The sequence below is a fragment of the Xiphophorus maculatus genome, chromosome 11 (assembly GCF_002775205.1).
Source record: "Xiphophorus maculatus strain JP 163 A chromosome 11, X_maculatus-5.0-male, whole genome shotgun sequence".
NCBI lineage: Eukaryota > Metazoa > Chordata > Actinopteri > Cyprinodontiformes > Poeciliidae > Xiphophorus > Xiphophorus maculatus.
The window spans coordinates 14,490,178-14,515,566 of NC_036453.1; the positions used below are offsets into that span (position 1 = coordinate 14,490,178).

General features: G+C 41.4%; 3 protein-coding genes across 4 annotated transcripts; all 3 read right to left on the bottom strand.

Moving 5' to 3' along the window:
- Positions 1 to 326: 326 nt before the first annotated feature.
- LOC111610120 lies at positions 327 to 12,131 on the bottom strand. The gene is made up of 7 exons (XM_023342688.1): positions 10,416 to 12,131; positions 9,134 to 9,654; positions 8,661 to 8,866; positions 7,463 to 7,565; positions 5,658 to 5,835; positions 4,314 to 4,409; positions 327 to 2,411 (listed from the first exon to the last, which is right to left on the bottom strand). Exons 2-7 carry the CDS (start codon positions 9,530 to 9,532, stop codon positions 1,981 to 1,983), a joined length of 1,413 nt encoding a protein of 470 aa, XP_023198456.1. The 5' UTR covers positions 9,533 to 9,654; positions 10,416 to 12,131; the 3' UTR covers positions 327 to 1,980.
- A 109-nt stretch (positions 12,132 to 12,240) lies between these two features.
- On the bottom strand, positions 12,241 to 18,061 carry LOC111610119. 2 transcript variants are annotated; one of them, XM_023342687.1, is made up of 7 exons: positions 17,933 to 18,061; positions 17,158 to 17,634; positions 16,645 to 16,847; positions 16,209 to 16,323; positions 15,619 to 15,805; positions 14,817 to 14,933; positions 12,241 to 12,759 (listed from the first exon to the last, which is right to left on the bottom strand). In XM_023342687.1, the coding sequence occupies exons 2-7, from the start codon at positions 17,623 to 17,625 to the stop codon at positions 12,299 to 12,301; spliced, it is 1,551 nt and encodes a 516-aa protein (XP_023198455.1). In that variant the 5' UTR covers positions 17,626 to 17,634; positions 17,933 to 18,061; the 3' UTR covers positions 12,241 to 12,298. The 2 variants fall into 2 exon arrangements, with proteins under 2 accessions (XP_023198455.1, XP_023198454.1); XM_023342686.1 differs by having other exon boundaries at positions 17,158 to 18,061.
- A 577-nt stretch (positions 18,062 to 18,638) lies between these two features.
- Positions 18,639 to 25,240, bottom strand: LOC111610118. The gene is made up of 7 exons (XM_023342685.1): positions 25,006 to 25,240; positions 23,354 to 23,887; positions 22,506 to 22,711; positions 22,300 to 22,414; positions 21,616 to 21,802; positions 21,302 to 21,421; positions 18,639 to 20,797 (listed from the first exon to the last, which is right to left on the bottom strand). The coding sequence occupies exons 1-7, from the start codon at positions 25,144 to 25,146 to the stop codon at positions 20,361 to 20,363; spliced, it is 1,740 nt and encodes a 579-aa protein (XP_023198453.1). The 5' UTR covers positions 25,147 to 25,240; the 3' UTR covers positions 18,639 to 20,360.
- Between the last annotated feature and the right edge of the window lie 149 nt (positions 25,241 to 25,389).

Sequence of the window (25,389 nt, forward strand, 5' to 3'; positions counted from 1 at the left end):
GAATCTAGTTACCTGGAAAACACCAGCAGTGGCGCTTTAGTTAGAAACAAGAGGCAATGAGGACATCTAGAGGTTGCAGCACGTCACTGCAAGAACCAATGTTATCCAACCAGACCGTTAATTTCCAAAACCACACAAACAAAAAAATCCAGTGAAAGCACATCTGAGGTCAGTGCAGCTCTCCTGGACCACGCACAGGGACCCTGTCTCTTAGCACTGCGGGAAAGTTTAAAAAAAATAAGTCTTTACTCCTCAAACTGGGAAAATACTAAAACTGTTTGAATCTGCTGCTACCAGTTTCTACACATAATTAATGAAGGAAAACATAATTGTTTGATTTATTTATTATATCCCACATACCACCATCAAATGATCATAACAGAAAAATGTTCCATTTAAAACATATTTTACATTTAAAATGTTACATAAGACATTAAAGTCACATAATCATTGAAGTTACACTGTTGCACTAAAAATAGACAACAGCTCAGATATATTCATTATAAACCCTTCATAAAACATTAAAAGTACAGTGTAACCTCATTCCCTAAATTAAAGCAGAAATTAATGTAAACCCTAAAGCCATAAAATAGTAATAATTAGTAACAGTAATATTTTTGTCTTATACTTCACTCAACCCAGAGCAGAAATTAGAAGAAACTTAGAATCCAGAGAAAGTCTTATTAGTTTATCCAGATAAACTACTTTAGATCAGCATTTAGCATTAGACTTTTAATATTGGAGCAAGACCTAAAGAAACTCCTGTTAGTTTGCTAAACTTGAACAAACTTAGAAAATACCATCCAGTTTTATCAGAACAAGAATCCAGAGAAGCCCCTACTAGTTTATAAATTATGGACTACTTATTCTTCTTACACGTGAGGAACCAATATGTAGTTTTATACTTTTACTTTTCTATTAGTTTATCCAGAGAAACTCCTATTAGTTCATAAATGGCCATTTTTTGTTTTTCTTTTCCTTTTCTTTTGTTTGTATTTCCTCTAATTTATGTAAAACATAATTTATGTAAAACTTTGAATTGCCTTGTTGCTGAAAATGTGCTATATAAGTAAAATTACTTTACCTAATGATCAGTAAAAGATTAAAATATTTTAGATAATTAAAGATTCCTTCTTTTATATAAAGATTAAAATGCTAACAGAAATAGCTTTTATAAGTGGACAGAAGAGCAGCAGCACAGTTCAGGATCAGATTTAAATTAAAAGACAAGTTTAGACAACTGTGATTGATCTGTAAAATATAGAAATTTATTGACTGCAAGGACTGAGGAACATTTTCAGAAATTATTGTTTGTGAGTCTCTGGGCCGTCTTTAAATGAAGATTAAACCCGAACAGCACCAAGAAAGACACTGATCCGAGACAAAGATTAAAACGTCATACCTATCAAACGTCCATAAGTTTGTTTCTTCTACAGGAACCATGCTCGGTTCTGGTTTGTCTGAATTCACCAGGGTAGAACTTTGCTCCAGAAAACGGTTCTGGTAGGGAGGCAGCACTTTCTCATTAACCAGGCATATGTTAAAAATACCTATGATTAGTTGAACATGGTGCCCTAAATATGTTGTCATTTTTCTATTAACTAAAAATTGGCTATTTGCAGTGGCGGTTTCTGATGTAGAAAACCTGGGAAACCACCCAGGGCAGCATCTTGTGTGGGGCAGTATGAGCGTCACCCTAGTCCTCAAATAGTGAACAGATTGCTTTAAAGTTATGATCTGCTGCACTTAAATTATTATTCAATTTACATGTATATTTATATATGAACATAAACATTAAAAATAATATATTGGTGTCTGATCTGCAGTGATTTCAGTCACTGCAGCTCTTTAGCCCTGAAGCTGAGATAGAGGCTGAGCCTGGACTGAGAGTTGGGTTTGTAGGAAAAACATTATTCTTTAACGATTAGTGAGGTTAGGTGTTCCATAATGAAGGTGATGATATATAAAACATTCTAGCATTCAATCACCCCCTAAAATCACCTTCACCTCTTTCAGGAGATTTGAGACCTGTTGAGGATCTCTGTCCTCCAGTCTGTTGTTGAAGACAAGGTATCTATTGCCTACGTTCTCAGTCAGGAATTGCTGAACCTCTTGCATCATTTCCTGGATGTCTGGTTCTGTCTGGTTCTGGTGGGTGAAAAGAATCATGGTGCGTCTTAAGGCCTTGTTCTGAAATATTGGTTCAAAGTCCTCTACAGTCTTTCTGATCAGATTTGCACTGATGTTCTTCAGCCCGATGACCAGTAGGTAGACATGAAGAGCTGGGCCGGAGAGTCTGATGTCGTCTAGAGTTTTCTTTATCTCTTCTTTTGAGGTGAATTCTGAGAACTCTGGAGTATTGATGATTTTAACCACCAAGTTGTCCACTTTCATCTCAACTGAATCGAATCCTGTGAGAAGAGTAACAGGATATTATTGGTAAACATGATCACACTTTCACAATGGGAACTGAGCTCAGAAAAGGTTCTGGGTGGGAGAATATAAAATAAGACTAAACAAACGTGTGCAGTCACGGAGAAGGGCTGCTCTGTGAGGCGGAAGCTCACCTGGGGACTGTAGCTCCAAGGAGGAACTTTGTGGAACAGGTGAAGCTTGGTGTTAGCAAGTGTTTAGGCACCCCAGAAAGGTTGCCACGGGAGATTGAAGAATTTCTCAAACATGCACAAAGGAATCAAGACAACACTCCTGTGCTCTAGCCGATCCTTTGTAACATTTTCACCAAAAAAGTCCTGGGCTGTATATTGTTAAAGCTAAATATCTCTTCATTGAGTCTGACTTTAAATGTTCCCACTAAGGATATTCCAGTCAGTCTTCTTCCCCTGAATACTTTGGTTTTGTGTATTGGCTGATATATAGTCCTGATCCAATAGTTCAAAAATACATTTAAAAAACGGAAGAAGTCGCTAGATGGCGGCACTGCCTAATTTGGATATTTGGTTATGTGATCCGGTCTGTATAGAAATTGATATCAACACCGGATAAATAAACATGCATATATATCCAATCCCTGATCAGGATGTAATACCTGATTCCAATCGAGTCTGACACCAAGTGATCAGACCCGATTTCTGATCACATAATCAGATGGGACATGCCTAGCCTTCACTTCTAGTTGCATGGAGTGTTTTTGAAAGAGTTACTTTCTCAATTGATAACAATGCTTGATCAAAGCCAAAAGAAGGAGGCCACGGAAAAAACAACATCTAATGTCTTATTTAATGGTGAACACAAACTCCTTCCACGTACAAGCCAGCCTTTTATTTTCCCAAGAAAATGCAGCATCAATTTATTTACTCCAGCTGATAATGAAAAAGCAGTACCATATGTTCAGAAAATACATTTATTCAAATAACACTCTAATGGTGGGAACGAGGTAAGCAAATGTTTTTTTTTTTTGTTTTCTTCTCACTTTAATCGTACTTAGGGGCCATTACAAAATTAAATAAAAACTAAATTAAACTTGGCCTCTTCCAGCAAACGTGTGCACTTCTATAAAAAACACAAAACTCCACTGCAGTTTTAAGTGCATTGGGCGATTTGGTGCTAATAAAATAAATACACAATGGAGAAATAAAACTATAGGGGAAAAGAAAAACAGAAAAATATATTTTTTCTTGATTTCAGGAAGGTTTTGTGCTTTGTAGTTAGTTACTGCCAACTGAAAAGGTTTGATTGGTTGCCACACATTTTTACAGCAGGTAAAACGTTCATGCATATTCATTTTTACATGACTTCTGCGTGAAACGTTGCACTGCACTGGTTTTTTTGTGCGCACACACGGTTTACACGAGTCGCCAGAAGAGGTATTGACAGGGAGGCACAAGAGAGGGAGTCGATCTAAAGCTTGGCAGGAGGTCTTTGTACCCAGCCTCAAATTCTTCGTTAGAAACATGCAAAAGTTCAATTAAACTTTCTGAAACACTGAAATCTACCAGGTGATGGTTGTTAATTTCAGGTTTCAGACAAGTTGATCTGGGGATGCATGCTGCAGCTCGTGGTTATTTGTCGTTTTTCCAGCTTTTCATTTTTTACTTGTTTTGTTGGTTCAATGTTTCTTGCTAAGAACCTTATTAGTCTGATTTGTTTCCTTCTTGCAGAGAACAGGTGCTGAACCTCTGGGTTTTACATCATTTCATCAAATATTCAGATCCAGTATGACAAAATTTTCTCAGAAATTTATGACAAACCTTATAGGAAAGGTTTGCCTGCCTCATTCTAGTTTTACTGTTTCTCTTGATAAATCATTTTGTTGGGGATTTTTAAAGACATGAGTTTAATTTCAGCTCACTTACCTGAAAAATTAAAGGCTTCACTCCCACATAAGGCGTTTCCAGTGGAGGTGGTTTCCTCTCCACAGCTCCCAGTAAGAACCAGTTTGAGTTCTGTAACTGCAACACAGTGTGTTAGATTGTGGTTTCACCTTTAATACAGTCTGTGTTAAAATACTTTATATTGTGTTTGAGAATGTGAAAACTCACTGTCCTCTTTATTAAGTACACCTTAAAAGTAGGGATGAAAAATTATGTTGTTTCTATTTTGGAAAGTCCTCCTTTTTATTTTTCAGAATTCTACTTTTTCTATTTCAACATTTGTTAACACATAAAAATTAACAATGACCTTTATTTGACCAGATAATAACCTCATTGAGATCTACAATTTATTTTTCAAAACAGACTTAATCGTTTAAAAGTATCAGTATTTACATTCGTGCACTGGCATACATTTGTTTAGTTTTAGAACCAGAAAGTAATAAAATCATTTAATAAAACACGGTTGACTATTAACAGCAGCTGCTATTAATAGTACTGTCGTCTTTGCTGAGTTTTACGAAGTGTGTAATCATTGTGTGAATTAAGATAATTTAACAAATCAACAGCTAAAGAGGTTCACAGGTTGTAATTTTGTTTAGAGAACTGTGTAAAACTAAGAATTTTATATTTTTCACATTTTATGAAAGAAAATCTTCCTATTAAAAACGTTTTTTAGTTTATCTCAACACCAAAATGTGTCTCAAGAGAAAACCTGTAAACAGTACAATGTAGCCAGGCGTTCGCCTTCCTATGCTAATCTCCCTTCAGTTCTCAGTCTGCGCTTTCTCCCATTGAAATGGATTCCTCAGGCCAATCAGCGAACAGGAGATGTTTTAAAGGATGATCTTCTGTGCTGGTTGAGAATCGGGTTTTAGCGATGGCAGCGGAGGAAATGAAAGAACCCTTTTAGTCCGTGTTGGTCACGCTTCCAGATACTGAATGAACACATCTCTCTTCACAGTGGAGGATGCTTGTTTACAATTCTAATATATCATTTCTAATTCACTTCCTGAAGTTAATAATCTTTTCATTTTATGAAGTGGTCTTTACTGCCTGCAAGTGAAACTCGTAATTATTGATACTGTCTTCAAACAAATAAGATTCTTAGAGGCCTGACCGTTCTCATTCTGATGGTCAGTTTCAATTTTACCAGGTCATCTTCATCACGACTAAATAAATGCTTTGAATTGCTGAAGAAAACTAATGAAATGCTTCTGAGTTTTGCATGTTTTGTTAAAAACTAAAAGATGGCTAGAGACGAGAGGAACTGTTAGATCGATGCTGTGTTGCATGAAGTCAGTGATGCAGAGTTCATACGTGTCTTACCTGGGTAATGCATCTGCAGCGGACGCTCCACCTCCAGAGGACCCACCCAATCTGGCCACAACTCCTCCACCAATTCATTAGCTTCACGAGGGTTTTGAAATTCCTTACGATATGTCACATCATCTTTCTCACAGTACGTGAGGAAATCTTCTGGTTTATCAAAATCAAGCTCCAGCACCTGATGAAAAGGAAGCAGCCCAACAAGATGCTTCTTACAGAACATGAGGAAAAGCTGAATAGTTTATTTTTCAACAAAACCACAGATAACTGAATACCTCAAGTCTTTTGTATTTAGGTCATGTTGCTTGTTGGACTGTAACTTAACCAACAGTCCACCAGCTCCTGGTTCAGCCTATGGTTGTCTCCCACCCTGACTACAGCCTAACTGGTCTCCCTGCTGGTGCTGTAAAACCTCCAGAGACAGTCCATAACGTGGCATGTCTGGTTTTAAATCAGTCTGAAAGCCTTTCTGCACCGTAGAGCCTGGCAGTGGCCGGCCCAGTCGTACTGCGGCCTTGGTTCTGTTCGCATTGAGCACAGGACAGTTTTTCATTCCTCGTCTCATCCAACTCCTTTTGTACATGAATGTCAGCTAGGAAAGAATGACGTCAGCTGTACTTTTGACTAGGCGTGCTCCAGTCAGGCTTTTTGCTGCCAATACTGATCCCGATCACCAATCACATGGATTGGCTGTTAATTTTTTTGATTTCAGTATAAAAATTAATGTCTATGTCATCTGCCAAAAATAAGTATAAAATCACCTTAATTTATACAAAAACATACAAAAAAAGTCTTGCAGGCCCAATTCAGCAACTATTCAGTCAAACGGAACGCCTGAAACGCCTGATATCAGTAATATTTAATAGATTGAAAACAATAAGGTTAACAGCCTAAATTATACAGAAACTCTACTAAACCTCACAGCACTGCCTTAAAGCATTAAATAAACAGCTTTATTTTAATGCAGGCTGCATTTATTTTAATGCAGGCTGCATTAAAATAAACAATCCTGTTAGTAAATAAAAAGAGCATGGCTGGCTGTGTTGGCTGTGTGATTATGCAGAACACAGGGAGGAGGAAGAGGAGCTCAATGTTTTTTTCACAGATTGTCTGCCTCATGTTGGGACATGGTAAAGGTTTTAATACATATGTAAAAATGTTTTCTTTTTTTTTAAACTTACATATCACTACGTGTTGAATACACTGTGTATGTTAAAGCAGATCAACAGCAAGCCAAACTCACTTTTCATGAGCCAGGAAACCGAGCATCTCGCTCCTTTATTACTGTCTTCTTGACAGCTTACAATTCTGTACAATTATTTGGAAAAGCTCAATGAAAGTGTTGAGTGAAAAGCCTTTGCTTTCGGAGGTGGAAGTAAAGATTTAAGACACAGGAGGTGAAGTTGGCACATAGATAAGCAAACGTTTTCTGTAAAAACGTCTTGACTGCAACTGCTTCTGCTACCCATAATGCATTGTGACCCCAGAATTCACCAAATAAAATACAGATGAACCAATACTAACTGTGTAGAAGTTTTTTAACTAAATGACCATCTTTTTAAGCATGAATTATTACATAAATATTTACATTTTTATCACTAAATTATTAAGAACTATTCCTAACTTTTAGCCTTGGGCAGAACAAGTTACACTGATTGATTCTGTCAGCTAAAGTGGTTTTTTCCCCATTTGCTTTTCAGTTGTCATGTGTGACAACCAACCCTGAACGGCAGGGATGCCCAACCTTTTAGAGACCAGCAGCTGAACTGATTCTAGTCTGTCAGCAGGTTGGTCAGTGAGGGTACCTGTTTATTCTCCACATGCAGGGCCAAAGCAACGTGGTCCCAAACGTAAAACGTGTGACACCGCACACGTCTGGCTTCCATCTGATCTTCATCAAATTCATACCTGTGAAAATATCAGGAAAGAAAATCATGGACAAAAACTAAAGTACAGTTTGTCGATTTGTCATTTGGCGTCAAGTTGTCACTTCCTGCTTCCATCTGTTAGTCATATCCTTAACCAATACACACTTTGTGTTTCCTATGGTAGCTAAACAGTAATTAAACTGGCTACATCAGTGGGTGCCACTGGTTTTGTATAGCAAAAAGGTTTGAATCCCAATCTTAGTGGAATATGCATGTTCTGCTGACTGGGTTCTCTCTGGACGCTCTAAAGGAAATAGTTCAATCCTATTTAAGGTGAAACACTGAGACAATCAAGAATGAATCAAAATTCATTATTATTATTTTATTCAATGATTAAAGAGGAATAAAAAGACCATTTGTGACTCTCGCTAACCGAGAGTGAAGAGATTACATTTCTTTTAATATTCACAAAGAGGGGAGGGAAGTTCATATCAGTTTATTTCATCACTCTGGAATTTGCAGGCGGCGACCTTGGACAGTTCAAACAGAAAAACAATCTCCCAATAGCACCCCTGTACATGTGCTTCCAGCATGAAAGATGCTATATAAATAAAATTGATTGATTGATTGATTGAAATAAAACAAAGTTTTGTCATAACTCCAACTTTTTCTTACCACAAAACGCAGCACTGAAAGCAGCTGACATTATTATATTTGATCACATTCTATATTTGTTTAAAAAAAAAACCTTTAGTGACTTTTTTTATCATATTGATGTATATTCTCCTTTAGTGTTTACTCTCCACATTTTCTTCCCCCTGTCCTGGGGATGGATTCAACTGATATTAAACGCTATAATGATAATTTATTTACATCTTCTACGTGTCAGGAGTTTACAAAAAGACACAAATGACTCTAAATAAACATATTTTAATTAAATAAATTAAAAAATTGTTTGCACAAGCACTGAGTATTTTTAGATGTGACATGTTCATTCTTTTTTTGTACAATAACAAAACAGCAAGAACTCCTTTTGGCTTTTTATTTGTGAGGCATTTTCTAAATTGTTGAGGTAAAAAGAAAATGGCTGATTTTAAATGTAAAACTTCAAGGCAGAAGGTTTCTTTGTTCTTACCAGTGAGTCTCACACATGGCCTCTGACCTCCAGATGAAACGTCCATCTCTGTAGACACAAATGGCGTTTGGATCGTCTTCCAGTAGAGGGTGTTTTGAAAACTTCTTATTTAAGTTTGGACTGTGAACCAGAATAGCATAAACCACTTCCTGTTTATGCAAATCAGTCCGTAAAACCCGCATGACCGGATCAGCTCCAGAACAAATCTGTGGAAAGGAATACCAATTTTTAATAGAACTCACCATTTATATAAATTAACTTAATTTTTTATTTATGCCAACACCTAAAAGTTATAAACCAAGATAGACAAGAACAGGTGCAAAGATCAGGGACAGGAAATGAGATGGAGGCTGTGCAGAAATGCCCCAGAGATGGTCCAACTCAAAACAGCAGAGAGCGGCTGGAATAGTGTGGAGGAAATTGACTGGGTCTCATAGTTAAAGTGAGGTGTGTGACCAGAGGAGAGGTGTTACCTGGTCTCTGTAGGCCGTCAGCACCTTCTGCAGGGGGAAGGTGAAGCGGAAGGAGCCCAGCCTGGACGTCTCCTTGAAGGCTGGAGACGTGGCAAACTTCCACAGGAAGCTCTGCTGCTCAGGAGCCACCCGCCCCCAGAGCCTCGTCTCTGCGTTATTTATCTCATCTGGTCCCACAGCCAGACTCCACCATATCAGGGATTTTCCATGTGAGTTCTTGAAGCCCCCATCGCTCCAGATCCCACGTAGCGCTGATCCTGAAGTTTCATGTTTCAGACGACTCACGTACAACTCTGGTTTAGGATATTCTGGGATGTTCTCTTTATGCAGGTAGGTTTTTGGAACTCTACGTTGCATTTTTAGGTCTTCCAACTTCAAATGCTGATTAGGGAAATCCATTTTTTCTATGGTGCAGCGTGAGATGAATAGAATGAAAACCCAGAATCAAGAATGTCAGGATCTACTTTTTCAGGCCAGTTTCACCAGTTCAGACAGAACCCACTGAGTCAATCAGCTCTGGCCTGCAGAAAAAACAAAATATAATAATCATATATTTCAATACATGATTATTAAAGAATAAGTGTAAGGAATAGCTGAATATAACCACACAGCTCTTAGAGCAGCACCATATTAGAGCTGGTGAGAAACATTGAGATTTTTTTCCTTTCACTGCTCAGTTCTCACTCTTTCTGTGAGCTCAGTACATGTAAGTTTAATAAACTGCGCTTGTTAAAGCCTGATTACCTTCTGCCCCTTAGTTTCTTTCTTTGCTCACCAGGTGAGCTTCCTCTTTTTCTATTTAGATTTAAATAAGTAGATTAACATGTTCATATCTTGCATTCTTGCTTAGTTTTCTCTGTGCCATACATCTATTACAGGCTTATTACAAACGTGCAGTAGAAGCCCAAACCAAATACTTTGGTATTTGGTTTGGACCCTTTCTGGTCAGGCTCTGCCTGCTGATCTTAGCTCTAGGAAATGTCCGCTAAAATCATAAAGCTCCTGTCTGTGATTATACAGAATCTGGCGAGTTAAATGTACGAGGAAATACATTTTGACTAACATGTATTTCCTGTTCCTTAAGAGTAATGAAAACAATAGAAATGTCTAATTCATAGGAAAGCTTTTTCATATTTCAAAATTGAAGTATGAAGTGTATAATATCTGAGCTTGTTCTCCTTAAACAAGGAAACAAGATCAGGAACTTCAACAGGAGCTGCCGACCTCATAACCAAGATTCTGGGGAACGAATCTCCTGAACCCAGAATTTTTGTTCTCATACCTCAGTTGCAGACTGTTGCTTTTCCCTCCACTGTAATGATGACTGCCAAATACACCCAAGGACCAAATGGAAAACAAATGTTTAAAATAAGTCCCAAATCTTTGATAACAAGGTCTGAGTCACAGCAGGATTACTTATGTGTTCCCAGCTCAGAGAAAACTGAGGAAAGATGCAGCTGATGGCCAATCCAGTTCAGACAAACCTCCCTACCAAACGCTGAGCCCCTCCTCCACCTTTTCAGTTTCACTTCTGAGGAAAACAAAACTCATATGTCAGGGTTGGGAGAGGGTTGGACAATGAGGACAGTTGTCTTGGTCACATGGTGGAGGAGGCTGGGCCCTTCAACCATCACCTTGTGACTTATTTGTGAAGAAAAATGTAAGTAATTATTTTATTACCCAGCTTCAGTCTCCAATCAGCATTTCCTACAGGTCCTACCAGATGCCTATGTGTCTGGATGCAGGGTTTGTGTCTGGAGGTGAGACATCCTGAATGAATCAGGATACGGCTGTTGGACCTCAGCTCTTAAAGGACAGCCCTGGTATTTGGAGTTGAAATCTAAACATCCCACAAAAGCAGAAGTTGTAAAGTATGGCTTGGAGCACAGAAGAAGATCAAATTAAAGGGATATTAGTTCTCTTTAAAAACTTGCTCTATAGTCGTAAGGAGACATTTAATATTCAAGCATTAATACAAATTAAATCTCAAACACAGCGGATCTGATGCACCATAATAAATAGCGTTATTAATTTAAACTCTCAGGGGAGTCTGTTTATTTCTGAATTTTCTCACTTTTCTCATGTCTTTTCCTGCAGTTGAAAAATCTCTGCCATTCTGCTGTGCGCACAATGTTGATTTATTTCCCCCTGAGCAGCACCAGAACCTGCAGCACAAACTCTGACTCAGGTTAACAGGATACAACTGTTATGTGCAGCAGCAGCAGCTTGTTCAGCTTCACTTCCATGTCTGAGCCACAATCTGGAGCTTGGATGCAGCACAGGGTGAAATCATGCAGCCAATAGAAACTCACAGAGCTGTTAAGGAAAGCTGTTGTCATGGAAACAAATTTAAATCCTAGATGATTCAGCTCTCATCTGTCAGGTAAAGTCTCTCCTCCTAGAACGACTCAACTACTGCAGACTGGTAGCAGTAGCTTAACAGAACATTACCACCTGTACATTATGCACTTTACACTGCTTGTGTCGGTGCTGCCTTCAAAAATTGTGGGAAATTTTAGTATTGTCACAGAATCACATTTGTTGAACACAAATTTTAGAAAAAGAAAAAAAAAGACGCAGGACCCGTCAAAGAGCCGCGTGTGACTCTCACATGATTCCTGCAGCACGAAGCTGCTCTCGCTAAAAACAAAAGTTCACTTGGATGTTTTTTCAGCACTTGGAAATCTCTGTTGTTACTCTGTGTGATACATTTCTGCTGCAGTCCCTGAGAATGAATTATGTGCTGAAAGGCCAGGAGCTTATCATGTGTTGAGGCAGAGATCATGTCAGTGAAGGTGCTTTTCCATCCCTGTATGACAGTTTTATGAAAACACAGATGATTCGAGCCATTTCATCTCTAAAACATTCCCTACTACGTTCTGGAGCTTCAAACATTGAAATCGTGGTTCTGCCCCGTTTACAGTTTTTGTGGTGCATAGATGCTGAAAGCTGCTTCTCCTCGTTTGGTTCTGGTTCTGGGGATGCAGAGCAGACCAGATCCGGAAGACCTGAGAGGTCTGGAAGGTTGATACAACAACAGCAGATCTTTAATGTATTGTGATGCTAAGCCGTTCATTGATTTGTAAACTAACAACAGTATTTTAAAGTCTATTCTTTGAGCTACAGGGAGCCAGTGGAGGGACTTTAAAACTGGTGTTACGCGCTCTATCTTCCTGGTTTCAGTGAGAACGCGACCAGCATCTTCTTCACCTCAAACAGCAGATCCCAGACCTGCTGAACGTCTCTGTGATGCGGGTTGTTATTTAGGACCTGAAATCTGTTGCCTACTTTGCTGAACAGGAGTGTCAGTTGGTTTTCATTCTCCTTTAGCTTCCTCTGGATGTCTGGTTCTGCCTGGTTCTGGTAGGTGAACAGGATCATGGTGCGTCTCCAGACATTTTCTCCAAACATCTTTTCCAGCTGCTTCACTGTTTCCTCTACATGCGTAGTGAGGAACCCCAGTCTGACGACCAGCAGGATGGCGTGGGGCGCCGGCGCCGACCGGTTGATGCACCTGATCTCCTTCCTCACCTCAGGATCGGATGTTTCTGGGAGAGCTGGAGTGTCGATGACGGTCACCTCCCTGCTGAAGACGTTGCCTCTCTGCAGACAGCAGCTGCTTCTACCTGCGGACAGAAACCAGCTTTTATCCCTGAACATGAGATAACCAGAGATACTCAGACAATGTGGAGAATGTGAACAACAAATCTTAGCTTAAAGTTTGCTCTGATTTCTGGCTACATCAGCCTGAGGTAAGACAAACCAAAATCTGTCAATAAAAGAAATATTTAGTTTTTATTTTGAGGCACAAATAAAAACACTGGATCAAAAATGGATCTTTAAGGACAGAAATTAGGTTCTGGTGCTGCTGCAAAGGTTCCTGCTCCTCTGGGACATTCCTATCAAGTTTAATTATTAAATATCGGTGAATGTTATCAACTTCCTCCAAGGGAAGGTAACTGACATGACGCCGGCTCCGCCCCCATGCTGACGTAGAGCAAGCCTCCCCCAATCATTCCAGGGCACTTGTCAACAATCATCGTTGCAAGTTGCGTGTTAACTTGGTTCTCCTCAGATACGTTGGACTCGTCGTATCCACTTGGCCCACTCCTGCGGCTTTGTGAAGTCGAAAGCCTCTGGCGGCTGGATGCTGAACGTTACACATGGACCAGCAGAAGCGACTCTCTGTGTGTTGTCATCAGCCGTGTCTCCGGTAGAGTCTCAGCCTCACGATGACTTGCAGCTCTCCTGACTCCATGTCGTATTATTAAAAAGAATCAAACTGTATCAAAGTTATTGGTTTATTCAGGATCACCAAACTTCCAGCGTGGGCATCATCATAACAAGCAGCGTCACCTGGACTACCTGAGCCTGACGCTCTTTTATGATGTCATCACAGATGGCTATTTGTAGTTTTTAACCATGCGTAATATGAACACCACACACGTACTCCGACAGTATTGACAGTATCTATCATAACCTGCTGCAGTCAGAGAGATTTTGAGGAAAATAATGGATAATCACAGATAATCCAAGTTGTCAGTGGGTTTTATGCAGCCGTTACCCAGAACGTGTGGAGGGCAGAATACAATTTATTACATTTCCAAAACCAAAAATGAGTCTGGAAATGGATCATGGACTGCAGCCCACCTCATGTCCAGTTGGATGAAACTGATGGACGGGAACTACCATGTTAGTCATCACCATGAAGGTAACTGGTAGTAAACATCCCAGTTTTTGTCATAACGATACTTACTGACAGTTAAATAAAGCTCTGTAGCAGTTAATTAGGCAAATAACTAAACAGAAGTGAATAGAGAAAACTACACTTAGGTATCGCCTTAGTCATGAATGTTGTTTTAACATAATATATTATCTGGAAGTAATCTGGCTAAAGACTTAAAGGCTCCATGCTGTGGCTCACAGCTTGCCTCAAAGCTCCGTGCTAGCTTAGCGTCAAATAGACACAACTCAGTTAAATTAAAATAACAAAGCTAAACATCTAATCATTTCCAGATCAATAAGTGAAGGTAGTTATGTTGGATTCCAATGGTAGCTCTATGGCAGCATTGAAACTTAAACTGCAGTAACTGCTGTACTGACATTTAAACACCGTTTCATGCTACTGTTTATTTCTAGGCATTTTCCTGAAGGCAGATTTTCACAAGCCGGTTTTATTTAAGTCATTACTCATCCATATTTTACATGCAACGTGCCTCCCACAGCGTTCACACTCACATCCAACCAGACTTTGTGTCCCTCATTTTTCCTCTTGGGTTTTATCATTATTTCCCGCTAATAACCTTACAGACCTGACGTAGGACTAGTTAGAGAATTTTCTTGCCCTCCGTCTTTACCTCAGTGTTGGTTTATAAGTCAAGAATGACTCAAAGAAATGTCTCGGGTAATGCATTGAGGTCCGTTAAATTTGCCATAATAACAGTTTGCTTGTCGGAGGACAGCTCTACTTCCGCAAGGCCGCGGGGCGGCGTCATGTCAGTTATGAGTCAGACTGTAAACACTGTAAAATAATTGACTCTGGGTTATAATCCTGACTACAGCTCTTCTCGGATCGCGTCAGAACCAGAGAACAGGAAGTTTGGGTCTTTACTGTAGATGCAGTGGTGGGCAGGGAGACAATGTAAAACTGGTCTAACATCATATTAGGACTAAGGTGGTTTACCAAATGGTGGACCAAATGGTGGACTCGTCCTGAAGGCGTTTCTTCCCAGGATGGTGTTCCCACTAGAGCTCTTCCCAACTCCAGCCCACCCAACCAGAACCAGGCGCAGATCTGAAACTGGAGCAGAGGGAACATGAAGTCCAGATCTGCAATGTGAAACTAAAGATAAGTTACCGTCACATTTTTAGACTCAGATTAATTCTGCAGCTGTTCTTGGGCTGATTATTTTTCTGTATTGTTTCCGTCCTTCTTGTCGGGTTTCCTTGTTCTACACTTTTGTTTAAATTTTAGTTGGAGATTTTCGTGGTTGTTGGTGTGTATTTAGGTAGATGTGCTAAAAAATCTTAGCCTAGTAAAAATCAGCCCCCTGTTTTACGCTTTGCTTCATACGGAGAATCTGGGCTCTCGGCTATTGAGAAATGATTGTTTCCTGAAGGCATGGACTCTGTTGAAGTTTTAAAAGCGTGAATTTGATTTTACCCAATCACTTATGTTTGGTCATGATTTATGTAAGGCACCAGCCTTACATAAATCAACCCCATGGGGAGTAGGTCCATGACAAAGAACAAAATGTCTTAACCATTCCTCTTGCTCCAACTTTAATTGCTAAATATTTGGAAGCGTGGCCAACATGTACGAAACAACTTTGTTCATTTCTTTTGTTCACCAGTCTAGGGTTTCCTAAACGCTGTTTTCATGCAGACTTCATTAACAGTTAAAAATGTTCTGGTTTTACTAAAAGACATAGACATGACCCTAGTTTAGTTTAAGTCCTTCCCAGGACGGCGTGTTGTTGGTCTACCTGATAAACGGTGCAGCAGTGAGCTCTCCTCCTCCAGAGGACCACTCCAGCCCGGCCACAGACTCTTCACCACCAATTTAGCATCATCAAAACTGACCGGTGTGTGATCCTTTGGAAGGCAATTAATGTCATCCAGGAGACAGTACTTCAGGTTGTTTCTCAGCCGATCAGCACCAAACTTCAGCACCTGCAGATGGAAAAAATTATGACAGAAACAATATTTTTCATGGAAAAGATGCTGATTAAATGATGCGATCAAAATGATACTGTTAACCAAAACGTAAAATTTTTGTTCTGATGCTCCTGAGATTTCTCATCTCCTGACATTAGGATTGAAATGGACTCGATTCATCAACACCATCTTCTAAAATACTGACACTCTGTTGAATTGTAATCATGGTGTGATTGATTTCTGGGTCCTTCAGGTCTTTGGGGCTCAGAAATCAATTTTAGATGATCAACATCCTCTACCACAGTGGAAGAACTTGAGCATGTTGTTACGGATGGATTAGTCAGAGCTTTATTGTTTGCAGACAGCATTAAAAAAATCACTACAATAAATGACACCACAGGGTGAGCAGGGAGGGTACCTGTGTCTTCCCAACGTCCAGAGCAACAGCGACCTTGTCCCAGACATAACAGAGATCCTCAGCTACACCACAGGCCTCCAGCTGCTGGCTGTCAGGTCTGCAGATCAGCTTCAACCTGGAAGGAGGAGAAAACAAAGACATTTTCAGACATGGTAAAAACTGAGAGTCCAAAGAAAAAGGATCTGAGGTCGTCAGCAGATTCGGAAAGGATTTAGACTAAGCTTGGTCCAAACTGGGTCATTGACCGACCCACGATCCAAACACAACAGTAGATTCTGCGTGTCGCTACCCAATTACAAGAAGCACTAGATTTAGAGCGTGTACCTTCTTCCCACCATAATTGGTGGGAAGAATTGTGTAAAAACATTCCACCTCTGATGAGGCAAAGCCTTCATCAACCTGAGGATGCTGAGCCATTCCTGTTCGCTGCTCTTACCAGTGTTTCTCACACATGGCCTCTGGTCTCCAGATAAAATGTCCGTCTTTGTAAACACAAACAGCATCTGGGTCATCGGTCAGCAAAGGGTAGTGTGAGAAGTTCTGCTTAGCTGGACTGTGGACCAGAACAACATGCATCACTTCTTGTCTGTATAGGACAGTCTCGTAGACCCGCATGATGGGCTGAGAACCGGAGCAGAACTGAAGAGAAGAAAACAGCAGCTGTAGCCTAAGCAGATTGTCAAAGAGAGTTTTTACTCTAAACTGCAACATGAACAGGTTAAACATTACAACAAGAAACATCAACAACTCATCTGAATCGAAATGCATTCAAAAAATGTGCATCTCCCATATGAGTGAAATTGTTTTGGAGAGTCATGTTTTCCTGAAAATCCTGGACCCTCTTTCTTTGGAAAACCACCAAATAATATTTTCTTTTTATCCTCTTAAACTAAGACCTGCAGTTGCAGTAAAACTAGATCTTTTATTTTGACCTGTGGAGAGGTGTTACCTGGTCTCTGTAGGCCGTCAGCACCTCCTGCAGGGGGAAGGTGAAGCGGTACCAGCCCAGCCGGGACGTCTCCTTGAAGGCTGGAGACGTGGCAAACCTCCACAGGAAGCTCTGCTGCTCAGGATCTTCGCCCTCCATCCGGTCTGGGAACGTCTTCTCCAGGAGCCTCGTCTCTGCGTCCTTCATCTGGTCTGGTCCCACAGCCAGACTCCACCATATAAAAGGTCCTCCATATGGATTCCTGAAGCCCCCATCCCTCTCAATCCCACATAGCCCTGATCCTGTAGTTTCATGTTTTAGAAAACTCACGTGGAACTCTGGTTTAGGATATTCTGGGATGTTTTCAGTCCGGAGGTATTTGTTTTTCAAACCAAACCTTTCAGCTTCCAATTTCAGCTCTGTTAACTTCAGGTGTAGCTGTTTAACAAAATGTTCGGTGTATCCTCTCCTGTTTGTTCGATTCTGCATGGTCCAATCCTGCAAAATGTAGATCGAAGGAGTCCTTTTAGTCTACAACGTTTCAGACAGAATGTACTTGTTCTGGTTGACAGCCTCACACAGCACAGACGGCTCTGCTCTTATCTGCAGCAGGCAGTAAAACTGTCAGGGCGTTATAAACTGTGAAGCTACACCCTGAGACTGAAGCTATATAATCATTAATGATTCCTCTGTGCAAGGGAGACAACTGAGAGGAGCAGATCTCCAGGCTCAACTCTTCTCATCCAACTTTCATTTCTTCAGATTCTCTTTTCAATGAGCGGGAGTTTCTCCTGACCTTTGAACCCGATCAGCAGTTCTCCAGATGTTTTGAAGGTTTTTCAGTCTCTCTCCAGACACTGGCTGCTTTCTCGCTCACGTTCAATCCCGTCCTTGTTCCAGACCACCTTAAGAAACGTTTATCAAAACCGGGACCGAAGGAAAGGGCGTTGCATTTCATGCAGTACAGGATGTTATGACAGAGTGCATGATGGGAAGTGAAGTATCAATGGAGGTCTCAGGCTCAGCTGACTAACTTGGCTGGCCTCAGTTAATCCTCACAGCCAAGTCTTTCTTCTGCAACCAGACCTCGGTTTCAGCTTCAGCCATCCTGCTTGTGTCTGTCTCCAGCGGTCACTGCGAGGCAGAGTCTGTCCTGGACAGGACTCCACAGGACAGAGACATTCAGCCTCGGAGACACGCACCTAGAGACAAGAGTCTGGTTTTTACTGTGCGGGACCAAGCTGGAGACCCCACACATGCACAGGCAGAACAAGCAGACCGCAGTCCTACCAGCTGCACCACCAGCTTTTGTGAAAATATGTCGGACATTACCAGCGTATTTAAATATTGACCAACCTGCCTCTGCAACTCCTCTAATCTTACTAACAAATCACCTTTAATTAACAACACAAACTGGTCATTTCTGTTATGTCAGGTCATTATTTCTTTCTGAGCTAGGTAACGGTCCAAACCTCTTGGTAGAAAATGTTATGCACTCATAATGAAGGCACAAACCACTTTTATTAGCAATGAGCACACATATCAGATTACAATTCACCATGAAGCTTTTCTCAAAAGAAAAGTTGGTCTCCAAGCCTATCAAAGCTCCTACAACCACCATCACTGTTACTGACAGGAATATCTGTGTCCTCTTTAGAGGCTGGAACCAAAACAGCAGCAGCTGTACACTTTATTATCTATAAAATGCTTATCTGCCATGTTTAAAGATAAGCAAATGTCAGAGGTCACTCCAACACCCACTAGTGAATGGAAATCTGCAGCAGGTGAGTAGATTGTCCTTCGTGTTTCAGAAATGTCCTCCAACGTTTGTAGTTCAAAAGTTTTTCACAAACACTCAGAAAACTGCAGCTTATAACCGTCTCCATCACTCAGAGCTTTTTAGCTGCAGATTAAGGTTTTAGAATGATCCTCCTGAACCACAATTAAAAAACATAATCTGATTTTCATTGGTTCATTTCCGATACAGTTTTTAGTTTGGTTCTCATCTTCCTTTGATAGATCATCATGATTTTTAAACATGTTTTCTTCTCAGGTTGCTGGGGAAGAAATTTGACGTCAGTGTTCCTTATGAATGTATTAATTTTTTGTCTATAAACTCACAGCCATTAATAGTCAGAGATTGTTCTTTTGAGTAACAGCTGAATGTGTAATGAATCCTTTACTTAGCTGAATCATAGCAGGAGGAGGAATTGGCTTTGAGACTTAAATTGACTGTAGGTACATCTTAAAGTCTATTTTTCAGCAGACGATTAAAACGTTGCCATTGGAAGTATGGCAGTGTTCACAGAGCAAGCTGCGATAAAAATCAGTTTTCAATTGTAAAGTTTTGAAAAAAGTTTTGTTTCACTGAACATGTGAATACGATCGAATTTTGATCTGCATTATTCAACAAGTCACATCAAACACATTTGAACAGCCCAATTTCTCCTGCAATGATTTTGTAAACCAGAAATACTTTTACTCTACATTTAAAATAGATTTCTGTTGTTGTACTTTGTAGCAGCAGAAATGCCAAAACAGTGGTCGCTGTTTGGATGTCAAACTTACGACACTGTTTTCTAATTTTTGCACACTTATAACCTGTGCAGTCGAACCCTGAAGTTCCCTTTGACTGAGTCCACACTTCGTAGAGGACGTAGGGTGCAGGGCGAGTACTGGGACTGGGCCTGAAGGTAGAGAAGTGCTTTTGGGTTCTCTGGACTTCATAAAGCACTTTGCAAGTACAGGCCTTTTACCGTTCACCAGGACTTACCCGATTCAAGTTATTTCAGTGACTATTGTGGGTTTTTGGTCACTAACGGAGGGGAGCCAACAGTGAAGTACATTCGTTAAATTCAGGTCCATAAGTTGTGGGAAGGTCCAGTAAAATAAAAATGACTGTAATTTACTGTTTTCTGATCGGTAAGAGTTATGGATGTTATAATATGGACTCATGTAGAGGTACTGACCCAGTGTTTGTCTTTGAGTTCATTCAGGATGATGATGGTCAAAGATGAGATAAGGATGAGCCTCATGTTAGGCAGTCAGCACCTTCCTGGTAGCGACGTTCCTGTATCCCTGCAGTTTTATCTATGCTTTGGCATCAATGATTGGATAAAATTTACTGAAATAAAAACGACCAAATGTCGGATGTTCCTCTGGTGATAAAACCCTGAAAACGATCTGAGGTTTTGACCTGATCTGAAGGCTTTATGCTTCAAAGTCTACTTGAGGTCACTGAGCAGCTGGGTGACCTTGTGCAGCAGATCCCAGACCTGCTGGGGATCCGTGTGGTCGGGTTTGTTGTTCAGGACCTGATGTGTCTCAACTCCATTAAACATATCAGCTCTGTACTGCTCCAGATGCCTCTGGATGTCTGGTTCTGCCTGGTTCTGGTAGGTGAACAGGATCATGGTGCGTCTCCAGACATTTTCTCCAAACATCTTTTCCAGCTGCTTCACTGTTTCCTCTACATGCGTAGTGAGGAACCCCAGTCTGACGACCAGCAGGATGGCGTGGGGCGCCGGCGGCGACCGGTTGATGCACCTGAAGATCTCCGTCCTCATCTCAGGGTCGGATGTTTCTGGGAGAGCTGGAGTGTCGATGACGGTCACCTCCCTGCTGAAGACGTTGCCTCTCTGCAGACAGCAGCTGCTTCTACCTGAGGACAGAAACCAGACCACCAGCTCACAGTCGGTCTTTAAACTGGACTGAACGCCATTATTCATTTATTTACTGTATTAATTGTCTGACATAAAACCTTCTCAGCGTTAAAAATGCTGCTGCTGCTGCTAACTGGACGAGTTGAACCAAATTCTGTAGTTTTTAAATTATTGAACTAAATAAAGTCTAAGTAGTCTGCTGGACGTGGCATGATGGTGCAGCTGGTAGCCCTGCAGCGAGAAGGTCCTGGGTTTGAAGTTGCATGTTCTCCCTGTGGAGACATAGGTTCTCTCTGGGTACTCCGGCTTGACTGCTGGGTTAGTTGGTCTCTAAATGTCTATCAGGTGTGAAAACCGTTTGGCTCTGTGTGTCTCTGTGTTGGCAGGATACATGGATAAGAAACCTCTTCCTGGATGGTGACTTTGTGAAGTTGTCAGGGTTTTTGCAGAACAGATGATAGTGAAGATGGCTGGTTCCTGTAAGCTGCTGGGGGCAGGGCTACCTGAAGGCGGACTGGCTGCGGCCCTCCTGGTCCCGAAGACGTTTCTTCCCAGGATGGTGTTCCCACTGGAGCTCTTCCCAACTCCAGCCCCCCCAACCAGAACCAGCTTTATGTCTGAAACTGGAACAGAGGGAACATGAGGTCCAGATCTAATGGAGGAGGTGGATCCGGAGCCGTTCATCCATCACATTTAAGACGTAAACAGGTTGCATCATTAAGGCAGAAACAGGTCTCCATGTTTTATTAATTTAGCTTTTAATGTTTCAGTGTGAGTGAATAAAAGCGGAACTGCTGGAGTAACCACACCATCCAACCTGTTAAGCTCTGCTTCAGGGAGCGCTCCACCTGCAGAGGGCCGCTCCAGCCCGGCCACAGCCTCCTCACTGCCGCTTTAGCGTCTTCAAAATTCTCCGGGTTTTCACTGGTTGCACTATAGTTCACTGCATCCAGCTGGCAGAACCCCAGCCTGGCTCTCAGTTGATCAGCAGTAAACCTCAACACCTGCAGCATGGAAAAGGAGGAAGAAACTTCTGCCACGTCATCCATGCATTAGTCTCAACATAAAGCTTCTGCATGTTTGGTTGTTTCAGAGCCTCTGCTGCTTCAAAATAAGAGCATGTCGAACTTTATTCAACTGAAAGTTTACAAAACAGCTAAGTAAGTTAGCGCTCCAGAATTTATCCAGAACAATTAGTTGAGGCAAAGCTAAGTGCGCTCAATGTTTTCAAAGTTAGCAAAAATGCAAAAGGCTTAATGAAAAATTAGCCTTGCTGTTAGCGACACTGTTCCCACCACAGGGAACCACAGGGAACAATTTTAATGATGATATTTATAAAATCAAACTAGAAATACGTTTTGATTGAAGAAGGCTCATTCACCATATCAGGGTGGAACCCAGATAGAACTGGGTTTACTGGGTCTGAGCCAGAACCAGTCAGAAGGTGCACAGCTGGTTTCATAGCAGGAACAGACTGAAGGCAGCAGCTGTTGGTACCAACCTGGTTCTGACCCACATGGAGGGCGACAGCGACGTGATCCCAAACATAGAACTGAGGTGGGGAGGCGCTCCAGGCTTCCAGCTGATTGGTTCCCTGCCGGTAGATCAGCTTGTACCTGACAGGAAGAGACGAGGACGCCGTCTATCAGAACATTGCCGTTTCCATGGCAACAGGCGGATCTCCTGTTAGATGTTAGGATTGGTTACCAGTGAGTTTCACACATGGCCTCTGGTCTCCACAGGAAACGTCCGTCTCTGTAAACACACACGGCGTCCGGGGCGTCGCTCAGGGGGGGATACTGGGAGAACTCCCTCTCATTGGCTGGACTGTGGATCAGAACCACGTGCATCACTTCCTTTGAGTACAGCACGGTTCTGTACGTCCGCATGATTGGTCGGGCGCCAGAGCAGAACTGAAGGAAACACAAACAGGCAATTTAGAAACAATCGGACATTCTAGGACAGTTCTGGACAGCCGGACCTGTGTTTGCAGGAGGAACGGGAAAAATGGACGCCTGGAAATATGTACGGACCCAAACGTCTGTTTGTCCGTCCCCCCGGTGCTATGCCAGTACGTACTGGCATAGCACTTTATCAAGTCCACAGGACCCCAAACACTTCACACTACATTCAGCCACTCCAGTAGCTTTTCATAGTGATGGTGAAAAGCTACTGGATAGTAGCCACAGCCGACCTGGGGCAGTCTGACAGAAACAAGGCTGCCGTCCGCCACAGCGCCCTCTAGGGCGGGTGAAGTGTCTGCCCATGGACACAACGACAGAGGCGGATGGAGCGGGGAACGAACCAGACGATCCACGCAATCCCAAACTGATGGAACTATGCCATCATAGTCCCATCAGGTCATTCATCTGTTTATTCATTCCTTCAATTGTTCATCCATACATCTATCTGTGTATGGACGGTGAAGTTGTGAGTTTGACTCCTGCTCCCTCCTCCCAATCCCGCATTGAGGTTTCCTCCAGCAGGTACTTGACCTCCAGATGACCCTGTGACCTCAGCAGAGATTCCTGGTGTGACCTGTGGAGAGGTGTTACCTGGTCTCTGTAGGCCGTCAGCACCTCCTGCAGGGGGAAGGTGAAGCGGTACCAGCCCAGCCGGGACGTCTCCTTGAAGGCTGGAGACGTGGCAAACCTCCACAGGAAGCTCTGCTGCTCAGGATCTTCGCCCTCCATCCGGTCTGGGAACGTCTTCTCCAGGAGCCTCGTCTCTGCGTCCTTCATCTGGTCTGGTCCCACAGCCAGACTCCACCATATCAGGGATTCTCCATATGGATTCCTGAAGCCCCCATCCCTCTCGATCCCACATAGCCCTGATCCTGTAGTTTCATGTTTTAGAAAACTCACGTGGAACTCTGGTTTAGGATATTCTGGGATGTTTCTTTTGTTCAGATATTTGTTTTCCACACCTGCATCTAGAGCTTCTGTTTCTAGATCTTTGAGCTTCAAGTGCTGCCGTTCAATAAAATGCTGCTTAAATCCTCTCCTGTTCCTTTCTGTCTGCATGGTTCCAACCCAACACTGAGCAGAACTTCTTGAGCAGAAGTCGGTTCTCTTCTCTCTGGATCCGACCTGCAAAACACCCTCAGTCAGTCCTTCAAACTGAAACATGTTTCACTACGTGACTCTCTGAGATTTGTTTACTTTTCATTATTTCCAGTTTTAATATAAAGTGTTGTCCGTGTAGAAAGACAAATAACTGATTTATTACAGTTATAATGAATAACTGTAATTTATACAGGAAGTACTGGATCTGCTGGACAGATCCAGTACTTCCCCTCTGTGTGCCAGAACCGCCAGTCAGTTTGGACCGCCTCTATGAAGCTAAACTGGAACAATAAAGTTGATGCGGAAAAATTACAATAAGGTCACCCCTGTTAGTTGTATTGCTATATGTTTATTCTAAGTTCCAGTATATTCCCACCAAGTTTATAAATTGAAACTGGAAATTATTTTTATGCTAAACTAAGAATTGAAAATAAAAAAAACATTTAAGAAAAAAAAAAGAATCGAAAATGAAAAATATAAAATGTAATGTAAAATTTATAAAGATTCGAAACTCAAACATAATTTCTAAACTGAAAAAATATTTGTAAACCAAAAAAGTGGAAACATTTATGCAACCTTTATGGCCCCAGTGTAGGTCCAAACGCCTCCAGTTTCAGATAAACATCGGGACAGTTATAGATAATAACTGACTAAATCCACGAAATACACAAAACAAAGAAATAAAATAGAATCTATGAAGTTTTATTGAGTCATAATAACAGATATTAAAAGCTCTTCAAGAAGTAAAACTGTAGTAAACGTGTAATAAAAACAAATATCGCTGGATAAGATGGTTAATCATCTATCAGCAGAGGCTCGCTAACATGACAGCAGCAGGTTAATAGAATAGAATAGAATAGACTAGAATAGAATAGAATAGAATAGAATAGAATAGAATAGAATAGAATAGAATAGAATAGAATAGAATTACTTTATTCATCCCAGCAGGGAAATTATTTCGCAGTTACAGCAGCATAGAGACAAGACACACAACAACCACCACTGAGTAGCAATTGTAGACAAAATAAAAATAAAAATAAAATATAACATGCTGTCAATATAAAAAGTATATAAAATATAATGAGCCTCGGAGGGTTTCAAACCTGCAACCAACTGGATCTGCCCCACACAGGAGAGCTTACCTGCAGGAACTTCAGCTCCACGGGTTCTGGAGAACTTTCTGCTTCCCGCGGGCGCCTCAGAGGATCAGCTGGTTCTCTACGTAAAGCTGACGTCACACATACCAAACTTCCACGTACACTGATAGTGGCATCTCCACCCATCCGATCATGACTCCTCCGTTGTGCTTCGGATATTGGGAAACTTCTCCAGATATTAAGATTTAACGACCAGAAGGTTCCAGAATGAGAACTGGACCGGACCGGACTGTGCCCATGTAGAAACTGAGGAACTCCCGTCCTTTAATTACCTTTATTTGTTTTGTTTGTCGTGTAGTCCTCACACTTTACCAGTTGGTGGCAGTAATGCTTCCTTCAGCTATTTGCCAACCGCCAATATGATAAAGA

Excerpts from the sequence above, each read along its gene's own strand:
- LOC111610120 (XM_023342688.1), bottom strand. The coding sequence starts at position 9,532 with ATGGATTTCCCTAATCAGCATTTGAAGTTGGAAGACCTAAAAATGCAA. Across the intron at positions 7,566-8,660 it reads GCCATGTGTGAGACTCACTG|GTATGAATTTGATGAAGATC; the intron begins GTAAGAACAAAG and ends ATATTTTCACAG. Across the intron at positions 5,836-7,462 it reads TGCATGTGGAGAATAAACAG|GTGCTGGAGCTTGATTTTGA; the intron begins GTACCCTCACTG and ends CCTTTTCATCAG.
- LOC111610119 (XM_023342687.1), bottom strand. The coding sequence starts at position 17,625 with ATGCAGAATCGAACAAACAGGAGAGGATACACCGAACATTTTGTTAAA. Across the intron at positions 15,806-16,208 it reads TGGACGTTGGGAAGACACAG|GTGCTGAAGTTTGGTGCTGA; the intron begins GTACCCTCCCTG and ends TTCCATCTGCAG. Across the intron at positions 12,760-14,816 it reads ACCATTTGGTCCACCATTTG|GTAGAAGCAGCTGCTGTCTG; the intron begins GTAAACCACCTT and ends TTCTGTCCGCAG.
- LOC111610118 (XM_023342685.1), bottom strand. The coding sequence starts at position 25,146 with ATGGGTGGAGATGCCACTATCAGTGTACGTGGAAGTTTGGTATGTGTG. Across the intron at positions 22,415-22,505 it reads GCCATGTGTGAAACTCACTG|GTACAAGCTGATCTACCGGC; the intron begins GTAACCAATCCT and ends TCTTCCTGTCAG. Across the intron at positions 20,798-21,301 it reads CGCAGCCAGTCCGCCTTCAG|GTAGAAGCAGCTGCTGTCTG; the intron begins GTAGCCCTGCCC and ends TTCTGTCCTCAG.